The sequence below is a fragment of the Lepidochelys kempii genome, chromosome 3, assembly GCF_965140285.1.
Source record: "Lepidochelys kempii isolate rLepKem1 chromosome 3, rLepKem1.hap1, whole genome shotgun sequence".
Taxonomy (NCBI): Eukaryota; Metazoa; Chordata; order Testudines; family Cheloniidae; genus Lepidochelys; species Lepidochelys kempii.
The window spans coordinates 40,178,812-40,192,300 of record NC_136382.1 but is presented as its reverse complement, the minus strand read 5'-3'; the positions used below and the strand labels follow the sequence as shown (position 1 = coordinate 40,192,300).

General features: G+C 41.3%; 1 protein-coding gene across 1 annotated transcript; it reads right to left on the bottom strand.

Annotated features, from left to right (window-relative positions):
* Positions 1–2,516: 2,516 nt before the first annotated feature.
* FAM110C (family with sequence similarity 110 member C) lies at positions 2,517–12,249 on the bottom strand. The gene is made up of 2 exons (XM_073336173.2): positions 10,806–12,249; positions 2,517–4,211 (listed from the first exon to the last, which is right to left on the bottom strand). The coding sequence occupies exon 1, from the start codon at positions 11,935–11,937 to the stop codon at positions 10,849–10,851; it is 1,089 nt and encodes a 362-aa protein (XP_073192274.1). The 5' UTR covers positions 11,938–12,249; the 3' UTR covers positions 2,517–4,211; positions 10,806–10,848.
* Between the last annotated feature and the right edge of the window lie 1,240 nt (positions 12,250–13,489).

Genomic DNA, 13,489 nt, shown 5'->3' with positions numbered 1-13,489 from the left:
GCAAGAAACCCCATAACAGACAATGATGGAATAACATGCTTATAGGAGGCAGTTTCTTCTTAGTCCCCATCAATTAGTGGTTGATTTATGCCCTGAAGCATGAAGATTTATATCCATTTTAAAAATGTGTATATATATACAACAATCTGCACTCTTGTTACACAAGTTTCAGAGTAGCAGCCGTGTTAGTCTGTATTCGCAAAAAGAAAAGGAGTACTTGTGGCACCTTAGGGACTAACAAGAAGTGAGCTGTAGCTCACGAAAGCTTATGCTTAAATAAATTTGTTAGTCTCTAAGGTGCCACAAGTACTCCTTTTCTTCTTGTTACACAGATTCCTGTACATGGCTATGTACAATATACTGAAGGGATCATAGTTTACACCTGATGTCTTAATTGTAAACACCAGGCTCTCGCCATAAAAGCAGACTTTGTACCTTTTTTCCTGTTAAATTAAAACTATGGACACTGTCCCTTTTTACAGTGATAATATTAGCTTTAAAAAACTGGTTATGAAGAGCACTGGACCGTTAAAATTAAGCTGTGCAATAGGGTTGCATCCAATGTGGCTTTCTTTGTTTGCATGGTTCCAGTCAAACAAAAACAAGTGAGTTAATTTGTGATCTTCTCCCAGCAATCCTAGTTTTATGTTTGCATGAAAATAAAGGGTAAGTTCTGGCCCCACTGATGACAATGGCAAAACTCCAATTGACTTCAGTGGGGCTGGGATTTTACCCAAAAGCGCTAAACAAAACTTGAGGAACCCCTTACAAAACACACCAGTTTCGTAATGAAATAGATGAGTTTCCCAGTGCATCCCTTCCTTATTTTAAGGGTTTTTGTTGAAGGATAAGGAGAGTCAAAGGATAAGGAGAGTCAATGGCCAAGAGTAGCCATTGGGTTCCCTATCATCATGGGGCAGGTCAGCATCAGAATGAGGTAAAAGGCTTTATAAGTAACAGCAGCAATGGAACCTGAGCAGAATGTGCTAATTCCCACTGTTCAGGATGAGCGTGGTAAGATGTCCTCTCCCAAGAGATGTAGGGATAAAGGGACTGTCAGCTGTCCCCTTTCCTGGTAAGGTGGAAAAGGGTAGATCTACTCAGAAGACACTTATAGGTAAGGGGAATTCATAGCTTATTAGGTGTAAGGAAAGGTCTTGGGCAAATCTTCTCTGAGGTTCAACACATCCAAAGTTGAACAAAGCCAGGTGCATTTGCTCTAGTGTTGGTGTGAAAGGTCAGCACAGCTCCATTAAGCAGCTCATAAAGGCCAAAGGTGGGATTTTCAAAAATGCACAATCCTGGCATAACTGATCCCACTGACATCTATGGTAAAACTCCCACTGACTTCAATCGGGACAGAATCAACTGATTCTCTATGCTTTTGAGAATCCCATCTAAGTCCTTTACATATCTCTTCCTGTTATTTAAAGTCCATGGCCAACTTATCTCACTACCATCTCTGATATAGACCCAATGGAAACTTGAAAGGGAAACCAGAAACCTTTCTAAAAACCCGGCCCCCCTTCCATTGTGTTGGTGCACTGGTTTGTAGCTGCGGGATTTCTCATGAGCTCTGAGCCGTCTACAGTGGTTCATTCGTATTTCCAAGAAAAAGCATTCAATAGCTTTTGATAAAACATATACATAATTCCATGTACAGTAATTTGCAAAGTGAGCATAAGAATACAGTGGGTCACATTGCTGACTTATCAATCTTTACAATCTCCCTTTAAACAACTGCACATCAGTGGATAACTCTAACCATATTAGCATTGACGGTGTAGTCTATCGTGAATCAAAACCGAAACTTAGATTATTTGTTTTGAAGGTGCTAATCTCTAAGTATACAGTAGCTCACTGGTGCTACTTGGTCCTTCCTATTCTCTGCCTGTGGCACATAATAGTCTATTCTCCTGTGACCTGTAATATTTTGGTCAAATTTTGGTTGTTGGGTTTGGTGTGTGGGTGCTGGGTGGTGTTGGTGGCTTGTGATAAAAAAGTGGTCAGAGCTGATGATCTGGTGGTCTCTTCTGACCTTAAACTCTGTGTCTCACTAATACAATCATTTCAGTTTCCCCTGTGTAGAGCAGATTCAATAAATACTTTATTTGGAAATGTTATTTTTATATATATAGACAATTTAAGATATGTGTATGTGAATTAACACTAAACCAATATAGACAAATGCCCTGCATTCTCATACTGGGGGTGAGAAATAGTGACAAATACGTTTTTCTTAATTAAATAAGGTTAGCCTGACTCATAAGTCTACTGTTAACTTAAAGTCAACTAAAAACTATTAAATAGCACTTAAAGTGCAGTATTTTGGCTCACAATGGTTGAATAAATTAAAATCGGAAATATTTGATTCTTATGGTTAGAGTGAATGCTCTATAAAAATGCCATCACTCAGTCCTTCTCCTCCCTCTCTCATAGTTATGTTACAAGACTAAGTCTTTTATAAGATGTTAAAAGTGCTGATTAGGTGTTCATTCCATCTTCTCCTCTATGCCTGCGTCTGGTTCACTTTGTTCGGTGGGGGCATGGCAGCTCATCGTTGAAAGGGGCTGATTGACTGCTTACCGCGTATAACCCTAATGGAATGTTGGGAATGGAATCTCATTTTCCTGTACTTGTTACAGTACAGGTCTGAGAGTCCAGTGCTGTAAACAGAATACTATAGCCATGGTAACCTGTGGTTCAACTTTTAACCTTTCAGCACACTGAAATATAGGGCCAGATTCTGATCTCTTTTTTATCAGTTCAATTATTCCAGATTGACACTGCTATAACTAAAATCAGAATCTGGTCCCTACTTCATTTCCCCCCCACCCTGCTTTGTGATTTATGGTATCAGGAATAAATAACTCAGGGAAGGGCATTTTCTGATAACTAATGACTGACTGAGCTAAGGATCTGAGGCATAGCCAAGGGCCATAAACTCACATCTACATCTACAATCAAACTGAGTGACACAAATTATTTTTGAACAGTGTTTAAACACAGTTCAAATAAAGTTTGCTTGGTCAGTGCAAAGTAGGTGTAGTCGTTATAACAATTATGTTGACATGGTGCTGTCTATACTACAAGTCGAATAATCTCAGCACGTTTGTCTGGTATGTTGCGGTTGTGTCCTAACATGCCTTCTTGTTTACAATGCAGATAGGACTTGTGTCCTAACATGCCTTCTTGTTTACAATGCAGATAGGACAATGCTATTATAGATTCATGCTAATCAGCTGTAACATTACATATGCTGTGACACTATTCCCTAACATGAGTCAATAAACATGTTGCCCATCCTCAGTACAAAAATAAATGTGTTAGACTATAGACAACCATGTGCTGGCAGGGTCTGAGATGTAGTATAAGAAGAGCCTAAGGGCCTACCTAGACTGCACATGTTATCATGCTGGAGCACTGTTATAACAAAGAGTCCTGTCTAATATGGAACGTGCATTGAGTTTCCCTGTGTCATAGCTAGGCTTTGGGAGTATGCCCAAGACCATATGTGAAACATGATTTTAGCCATCCATTCCCACTCGCTGATCAGCCTGGTCTAGTTGGAGAACATGTTCTCTAGTTTGCCTTAAATCTCAATCTAGACAAGGCCTCAGAAGGAAGCTAGTGTACAGCTGGCTTTAAATACTGTTTATAAAACTGTCATGTTTGGTCCACTGTCACCAGCCAGGCAGAGTGTGCTGAATTCATGTCAGCATGAGCCAGGTTTAAAGTCCTGTTAACACACTTTCTTTGAAAGTGTAGGTGGAGCCTCCCTGCAAAGAAATACCTGACCCAGAGGTCATTGCCACTTTGCTCCCGCTTTCTCCTCCCCGGGTCTTGTTGATGGATTTGCCATCAGTCAGAGCCAGACATGCCACACCAACCTTCCTTCACATTTAGGATGACATCCTGGTGCACTGACCTCTTTCTGGATATTACCAGATATTTTAGCACGTAAACCTGCCCCTGCTCTTCCAGAAGCTTTAATTTCCCTCCATCTCAGTTTGTAACTTCCCTCTTGCTGTTGTACTTCTGTACACACATATGCCTGTGACAAAGAGTGAGCCTGCAGACGGGTGGGAGGGCAACAGGAAGTTGATAAACTTGCACAGATTTATCATAAGCCAGATGATAGAAGAGTTTGCTGTGGGTCTATCTGTCTGTGTCCTGTTTAGTCAGCCGCCATCTCAGGGAATGTTTTCAGTCTAAGGAAAGAAAAAAGTGCTATTTAAAACACTTAATGCATCATACTGGTACAAGGTAAGCTTTAACACTTCATTCCAACTGCTTACAACTACTACCAACATAATCAATTCCTTTCCTGAGAAACCCACCCTAAAAAGGAGCATTCTTTTTTTTAAAAAATGCTTTTGAAGCTGAGGACTGATATGAACTGTGTAATCTTGATTACAATCAGAGAGGAGGATGTTCAGTTCACCCTTTTTTTAAAGCCATAACCATCATTAAAGCAATGAGGAGCAAAACTCCCTGAAAGCCCATAGAGTTGTGCTCCTCCTAATGTCATTGGTGAATTTGGCCTTTAAGACTTTGTAACTTTATAATGCTGCTTATCTAGGCAAAATCTAGTCAATTACCTTTGGGTTATTTTGAGGCTAACTATAGATAACATGGCTTCTTAATTATCATCCTGCTCAAACAAATGTGTTAGTTCACTTCATGTCTCCAGCAGCAGTTTTATTTATGCAGTGTTTTACCAATCATAACAGAATTCATGAAAAATTAAGCTAGGAACATAAAATATTAATAGGAGCGTCTGACTCAGTAAAAACCTGCAGTTTAAAAAAGCTGTTCTACTCAGAATGAACATTAGAGTCTAGGAAACATGCACAGAGGGTTTTGTTGGTTTTTCTCTTTTTTAAAATATGGTGCAACAACTTCAATACACCAGGCCATGCCAGGGGCTTTAAGGAATATGTCTGTTGAAAGGCAAAGAAAGCACCTAGTTTCCCTGGGGCAGGTTTCCTGGGTCTAGTCCATTAGCCTCCCTGTTCCCACAGCTGATAAATGCTGAGCACTTTGTCTACACAAAGGCCAAAGGGAGCTGAAGGGCTAGCTTCTATTTTCAGCTTATCTGTCTGATCTCTGTGTGGTGTGATGCTCCCCACTCAGGTTCCCAGAATCTGGGGTGCACTTGAAGCCCGAATGTCTCCTCCCACAATTTTACAGCCCCGCAGCCTGACACCATGAGTCCAAGTCAGCTGCGGGTGTTTAACTGCAGTGTAAAAATACCCTGTGAGCACTGCATTTTTTGCAACAAACATGATGGCCTGTGGTCAGGATAAACTCTAGCATTGACAAGAAGCTAGCTTGTGGGTTTGTAGGAAACACAAGTCTCAGACCCAGAGTCAACACCACCAATTGTCTGGTGATAACTACTTTAATTCAGCCTTATTTATTATTAAATATTTATATGAAGGTAGCTCCAAAAGGCCCAAATCCTCTTTGTGCTGGGCACTGTACATTGATATTTGTAGGTGAGTTTTATAACGGTTACTGGGTCTGTTAAAAGTAATGGCCTAAAATCAGCATTGTTGGATTTTCCTTGATTTTTCATTAATTGTGGACCAGCTCCTCTGCTGGTGGAAATCAGCATAGCTCCATTACTGATTTACACCAGCTGAGAATCTGTCCCTATATATTTAAAGTCAGGTTTACGGTACAAACTGCAAAAACAGAGTGTACCAAAATATTTGCCTGGGATGGACAACATAATGTAGTGTGCCCCTCTGAATATCATTCCAAATTAAACTCAAGATGGCATCCTTTCTGCGAAAGCAGCTGAGGGAAAAGCTACTTTCAGCCACACAGTCCCTAGGTTGTTAGAGTTAGAACAGCCATATCTAGCCTATGAATTTAGTTTTTAACCAATAGATACCCAAGTTCATGCAGGTCCTTCTCCTACTCTGTTAAACCAGGGGCTGTAAATAGCATCAGTTTTGAACTGTTTATTTGACACATTCATTGGGTAATTAAATACAATTAAGTGACATGTGACTGAGCAGATCTCAGGCTCAGCAGTTAAAATCTCTTTCTACCCCGTCTAAAAATAAGCAAATTATATGACCTGAGTTGTATATTCACTCACACACTCTTCTACTCAAGTAATTTGTTACCAATTCTAGGTTTGTACTATACTTCTCTGCATATTATTGCCAAGAGAGTTAGAGTACTCGTGTCCCAGTCATACTCATTCCCATGCGGATTAGTTTTGCCTTTGTAAAATTCAAGGGATCAGTAATGCTAGTAATGAATGTCTCTGTATGCTTTGTGGATCACATCCAATATTTGCAGAAAGCCAGGATGCATTGCTTCACTTCAGGAAGTTCCCTGCATTGCTTCAAAGGGCCTAGGCTGAAGGCTTAGCATGTGAGTGGTTAATTTGTCTCACTGTGGCTCATCTTCTGATTAACCAATTATGTAAACACGTGATGAGTTATAAGTGGAGATTTTGTGGTTTAGATTAATACAGAAGATCATTCTGCTAAGCGTTTCTTTTGTACAGAAACATTAGTACCAAAAAAAGAGTAAGTTCTTAAATATTAATGAAAGTGTTAAGGGTTTATATGTATTCTTGAGGACCAGTCAACCAATCTTATTTCAGGTCAATCATGGAAAGGCTTGACACTGTAGATGACATTTGTTACCATGAATTTTCACGTGGTACCCACATATTTCAGCATCCTCTGAACTGTTAGTTGGAACAGAAAGCAATACCAATAAACATTTCAAGTGTGTCTTCCATCCACTCTAAAAACATGATTAAAATCTCACAATGCCCTGGGGAGGTAGGGAAGTATTATTTCTCCGGGGCATAAGCCAGGCTCAAAGAGGTTAAACCACTTGCCCAAGATCAGACAATAGGTCAGTGACAGAGCCAATAACAAAAGCCCTATCTCCTAAATTCCTGTCCTGTCCTAATACTTGTATCTGTTTTGAAAACACACAAAAAGACATGTACAACTATGTTTAAGCAACATTAAAACTGTGACACAAACTCATAGAAAAAGCAGGTAAGGAATTTTAAATGTGTTTGCCACCATGTCCTCAAAAAACAAAACAAAACACAACCCTGTGCCTATATGGATAAGAAGAAATAGGTTATAAAACTACCTGTAATTCAAAGGCACAATGGGGTGTCAGTCAATACTCTGAATTTCTTTGTCCTTACTATTAATGATATTACTTAAAAATTTCTGGTGTATGCTTCCTATGTATTCCCTCTTCCCCAAACCACTATCAAACGATATTAAGGAAACAAAGTTTAAAAGTAAATTTCCCATCATAACATAAGAAAAATTGTGGCTACAATTTTTAAAGACAGAAGCATGAAAACATTTGCACATATGTATGGGTCTATATTTATGTGACGTTACCCTACCTGTATGTGCAAATTGGGCCATTGCATGTGCAAATGGCTATTTAGGTAGCTACTTGCCCAATTCTCCTTTTATACAAATCAGGTCTATGCATGTTTAATGCTATTAACTTAATAAAATTAGCACTGATTTACACTGGTGTAAATGAGAAAAGAATCAGGCCGTAAAAGTCCACTTGGGCATGCAAAAACCCCATCTGCACAAGCAATTGAGATAATTATGTTAACAAACGTAGGCACAGAAATGCGCTCACATGTTTGGGCAAGGTTCTTTAAAGAGCTGACCCTGGATAGCTTGAAAATAAATTAGTATGCCATTGTAAAATCAGAATATTATTTTTTTAAATCCATTTAAAATCTGCTATGCTACATTTTAGAACCCAGTACTTTCATTTACATAAAAAATTCTATGTCTTTGAAAAACCTGTCACAGCTTTGGCCCTGCTTCTGTCTTTCCTTTGCATACCCCCCTAAAGTGCAACAGAAGTATAATTTATCTAAAGTCCTGCTCTGTGGATTATTAACATGACAAATATTAAGGGTCCAATCAAGAAGAAAGTCTCTTTGGCTGCAAAAGTACCTGCGGCCTCAGATGCTGACTGTGTGATGGGTTGGTCAAAGGGCAGAAAGAGAGAAAGGCAACACTTGATTCTGCACCAGGGAGTTGCAGAGCTTCTGTGAAGGTGGGGAGCACATGTGAATGTACTTCCGGCTTTCCATACATTACAGCACCCTTTGCCAGACATCTTTTTATGATGTGTGCCTAGCTGGTTTGTAGGCTCTTTAGGGTAGGGATCATCTGTCTCCTGTGTCATCTGCAACACTGAACACACTGATAGCATTTCACAAATAAATAATAAGAGGCCCAACAGCCTTCTTCCATTTGACAAGGCCCACATGGCCCACACTGTAACTGTAGAATTACCACAGTTCTAGTAGGAGAATAACCTCACAGCTGGCCCCAAGAGCAGTGGCAAAGAGATCCTACAGCCAGACGTCTCTTGTTTCCCTTTATACAAAGCCAGTTGCTTTATACAAAGCCAGTTCCAGGCTCCTGCACCCAGTAGCACGAGGTGGTCAAAGGCCCCACCTTCATAATTGTGTAAAGTTCACAGCTGCAGAAACTTTTGCAAACCCCCACATCCACCATCTGTTTTATGTGGCTCCCTCTCACATCAGCTCTAGAGAGTGAGGGAGGGGAACTCTTCAGCTCAGAGAAACCTTCTCTTTTCTGCAACTGAATTCAGGCATGGAGCTTTTACCCAGTGACATATCTGTGGGTTGACAGCATCACACATGACAACTGTCCCTATTCTGGAGGCACACTCTAGAGCTGGTGAAAAATATTTTGTGGAAATGATTTTGACAAAAATCAAAATTTTTGAGTTTTCAACATTTCAATGACAAAAGTAATTCTATGAAAAATGGGTTTCAGAGTAGCAGCCGTGTTAGTCTGTATTCGCAGAAAGAAAAGGAGTACTTGTGGCACCTTAGAGACTAACCAATTTATTTGAGCATAAGCTTTCATGAGCATCTGATGAAGTGAGCTGTAGCTCACGAAAGCTTATGCTCAAATAAATTGGTTAGTCTCTAAGGTGCCACAAGTACTCCTTTTCTTTCTATGAAAAATGTAAATGAAAATGCCTTTTTTGTTTTTCTCAAACAAATGCACAACCAGAATACTTTTTTTTATCCACCTCTAAAAAATGTCCTGTTTTTTAAACAGAATCTGTATCAAGTTTCCATCTTGTGCCTTCTAGAAAGCTCTCTTAGCCTAATATATTTCAATGGTGTTAAAAGGTATATTCCTCATTAGGAATGCTCAGAAGTTAGTAGGTACTGTATGCTGCATCTTTCAGACTCTTTTCTGCCCTACGTTGTCAGACAACCAAGCTAGAATCCACCACCATGTTAGCATGTCAGGAGATACAGTGAGTATGCTTAATGCATATCCCAACATTTTCATAACCCTGAGCCCCCAGGCAACTGCGTGGGATGGAGTCACAGGCCCTTACTCACTTCCTACCTACAATAATGTAATGTGGGATTAATTTCTTTGAAGACAGTGGATTCATATCACTATAAAATCGGTGTACCAGGAGAAATCTGGGTAACAGTTCTTGATCCACTAGGAAATTGGCTCAGGCATTATAATATCCATGTTCTTTTGGATAAGCCATGGACTCATTTCAAACAACTGTGCCAAGGGCTGATTAGTATCCTCTTAATATACAGATTATGAACATGATAAATTCACAAAGGGCACATGTAGCTCATTGTGTCAAGGATCAGTTAGCACAATTTAAAATAATACTGTGTAAGAGGTCCAAGGCCTAAGGGATGTATGTGCTTGGGTCAGTAAGATTTTCATATAATGGATACTTTGGGCAATTTGCATTAATGAATAGCTACTAAAGTTCCTAGGAAAACGGTTCTTGCCAATAGACAAGACTCACCCCAGGCATAGGTACAGCTCTTATTAAAAGTCAATGGGAAGTATGCCCACTTACACCTGGAGTGCATTTGGCCCATTTCTCTACGTGAAGTAATAGCTTTCCAAGACTCTCACATTTTTATTCATTGTTGTAGTTTTTAAATATCGGCCCGGCCCACCAAACAAACCACATCACTGACTCCCAAAATCTGCTGCTTGAATTGCAGTAGCACAACCATGTGGGCAAAGCCACGAACGTTCTTCAACGTCAAAAGAGCCAAACTGATTACAATCGACGTGAGCAGAAAGAGCAGTCCCACTTCCCCGCAGAGCTTGTGAAATGCCAGGCATCAGCTGGCAATTCCTACTGCCAAAGCAGAAAGCTCTGTGAGAATGGGATCTCTAGAAAAAGCATGGATATAATAAGTGCAGGCAAAGTGGGAGGGATAGAAAGAGAGCGAGACAGAAGGGGAGGGAGGGGGAAATTGTACTACTACACGGTAAATATAGACTACCCCTAAACGTTGAGTGGTTCAGTTCAGTTTGTTTGATCTTACCTGCTACAATTAAGGGCTGAATAATTTTTCTGGGGTTTGTCTTGAGTTTAACATAGCAGAAACTGGTGAAAACAAGTCATTTACAAAGCAGGAGACTGCAAAGGGCAGACATTCCTTGTAAACCCTGACTGTTTACTTTCATTTGGGGATCTGATCCAAGCTTGCAAATTACAGTTGGTTTCTCTTTTTTTTGTTGTTGTTGTAATACCCCGGACTCCTGTTTTACAAGAACTCCATTCCCCCAAACTAGGCTCCTAGGTGCTATTGTAATTCTATAAATAATAATAATAGCAACGTTATGTGCAGAAAGCAGCTTGTTCCTGCCATTCATAGAACAGACAAACTCAGATAAATCAACAGTGTTTTAATAAAAAGATAAATATTAATGGGCATGGCTGGGCTTTGCACACACCTTGAGTTTACCAGGCTGTAACGCATGCTGAAAGGAGAAGCCTTCACGCAAGCTCTTGTAGCATGTTGTTAGTCTCCTTGGCTTTCTTACAAGTATACAGCCATTTGATTATCCGAGCGTTGCGCTCAATCACTGACGTGGTGCTAGGGACCTGCTCAGTCAGTTCTTCCTCCAACAGCCCATCATCCCCACTGTGCCTTGTGAAATCGCTCTCGGATGTTGCCAGGCTGATGCTGCGGATCCTGAAGGAGATGTCAGAAATCACAGAGAAGTTCTCTCTGCCCAGATCCTCGACTACCTCGGGTTCGAGGCCGCAGTACTTAAAAAACGTGTCAAACTCAGAGAAAGACTTGGAATAGCGAGAGCTGATATCAGACTGGGAACGATGCAGCCCTTTCCTCCTCATGTCCTTGACCTCATCAGGTGCAACAGTCAGTTGTGAGGAGTCCTCACACTCACGCTCAGGAACAGCTCGTGCGTCTGTGTTTGCAGGAGCAGCGTGCTCAGCTACACGGCTGTTTGGCTCATTGGCGGCGTGTTTGGTGGATACTGTCTCCTCACTTTCTGGTGTGAGGCCCTGCCCAGTTATGTTGGGCATCTCAGGGGAAGTCAGCAGCTTCTCCTTCATGGACCCCTGGAACAGCCACCTCACCAGGCCCCCTCGTGACCTCTCATTGCTTTGACCTTTCACAAGCTCACATTTCTGGCGATAGATCACTAGGGAGTCTGGCCGTACCTGCTTCTTGGAGCTGCTGCGCCTTGCTATGGGTGGATCAGGTTCCAGGGGAGCACTGCAGGAATACATTGCTTTAGTTGGCTCCGAGTTTTTTGTGCCTTTCCCTCCACCAACGTCCCTGCTGATTTTTTTGTTTTCCACTGAACAGCTCTCACTGCTGCTCTCTGAGGCTGAGCTCAGCCCGATGACGGGTTCCTGCTTAGTGCTGATTACATGCTGACTTTTTACATACTTGGCCTTATCAGCTGCCAGTCTTTCCACAGCACTTTTCCTGCCTGGGGTGCCTGCCTCCATCTGTCTGCGAAGGTATTCTGGCCCCTTGCTGAGGAGTCGCACTGTCAAAGGGAAGTCCGAGATGGCGTGCATTCTTACGGCGTGAGAGATTTCAGTTGGCATATCAGTTTCAGGTACACTTATTCCACTTATGGTTCTGGGGAAAAAAAAAGAAAAAAAGCCACTCTGTGGAATCTGCAGCTTGCACTCTTCCTGTATAAGTGCCCAGTGAGTCTTTCCAAATTCCAAAGTCTGCTGCTGGTTTGTTTATTTACCTATGCGAAATACAAAAGGCTCTTCAGCCTCAGTAAAGCCCCACTGTCTGACTGTGTCTGCTGCTAACACTCTCTGACTACACACCTCCACACAGCTGCTTCCTTGCATATTCACCTTATAGCTAAGCCGGCCCCTGCAATCCAAACATAGCCAATCAGGTCTGTGTGCAGAAGGCCCAGCTGACATCACCAGTGAGCTGGTTCATTGACGTTAGAGGAGTGGCTCAGATCATCAACACTCCATTGCCTCCAGCAAGGACAAGCACTAATTAAAATATTGTTTATGAGCATATGCTTTCAGTAGTCTCCTCCTCCAGCAATCTGACTGAGTCAAAACAGTAGAGGAGTCTTCCTAAGATTAATGGGGCCACTACAGACATTTGGATTTTATGGGAACAAAACTTCAGAGATGTGTTTCTTCCAGGAAGGCATCTCTAGGACTATGTGGATCCTGTACTGTACATGCACCTAGAACTATAAGCTCCAAAGCATTGTTAATCAAAACATTTCCCCTAGCTACCTAAGGCATTTTCTTCAATGCCTGCCCCTTGAGATAAGCAAGACGATATAGGGCCTGATCCTGCAAAGTGTAGCATGCCCCTGAGAAGAACTGAGGACCCTCAGTGCCACACCCAGCACCTCAGATGGGATACTTGGTGCCTTGCACAATCAAGCCTTTAAACCTGGACTTTCTGGGTCCCATATTAAAGATTGGGGGGGATTTTCTTTTTTTTTTTAAGTAAAGAGCACATTCAGGCTTCAAAAATGCAGAGATTTAATTCAGCACCTTGCTGTTTGAGATTTCAACCAAAAGGCTTGTGAAAGTCACGTGCTAAACTCTGCAGGCACATGCAGGTAAATGCACCTGCTGCATTGCTGAATGTACCAGGAACAACCTAACATTCCAATGATATCAATAAGATGCTTGTTTGTGGATGGCACCAGCAGAGCGGAGGGTGGGTGGTGGAATGGTCTAAGATACTATGGAATTACACCAGCTCTAATTTCATCTTCCATCATTTTTCTGCTATTAAATGTGGGCCAGATTTTAAAAGGAGCTGAACCCTAAAGTGGGGCCAGAAGTACTAGTCCAGGCATTTTAGAGAAGTAGCTCCCTAATTTGGGAGCACAAGCCATTTGCACCAACAGATCTGCCTGTTGTCTAAAATCGAATAGTGCCTACAAAAAGTGCATATACCTGTTTCTAACAAGGTTCTTTCTGTGTATCATTTCATTGGGGATTAGAGTGCAGAAATGTTTTTGTAAAGACTGACTCAGATTATCATTTTTGCCATCACTAGAAGTGTGGTGGATATACCATCAGTTACAAACAAGGGAGAAGGTAGATGGATGCTCTCTGTCCCAACCTTTAGATATTGCAACTTTACTTTTAGGGGAAA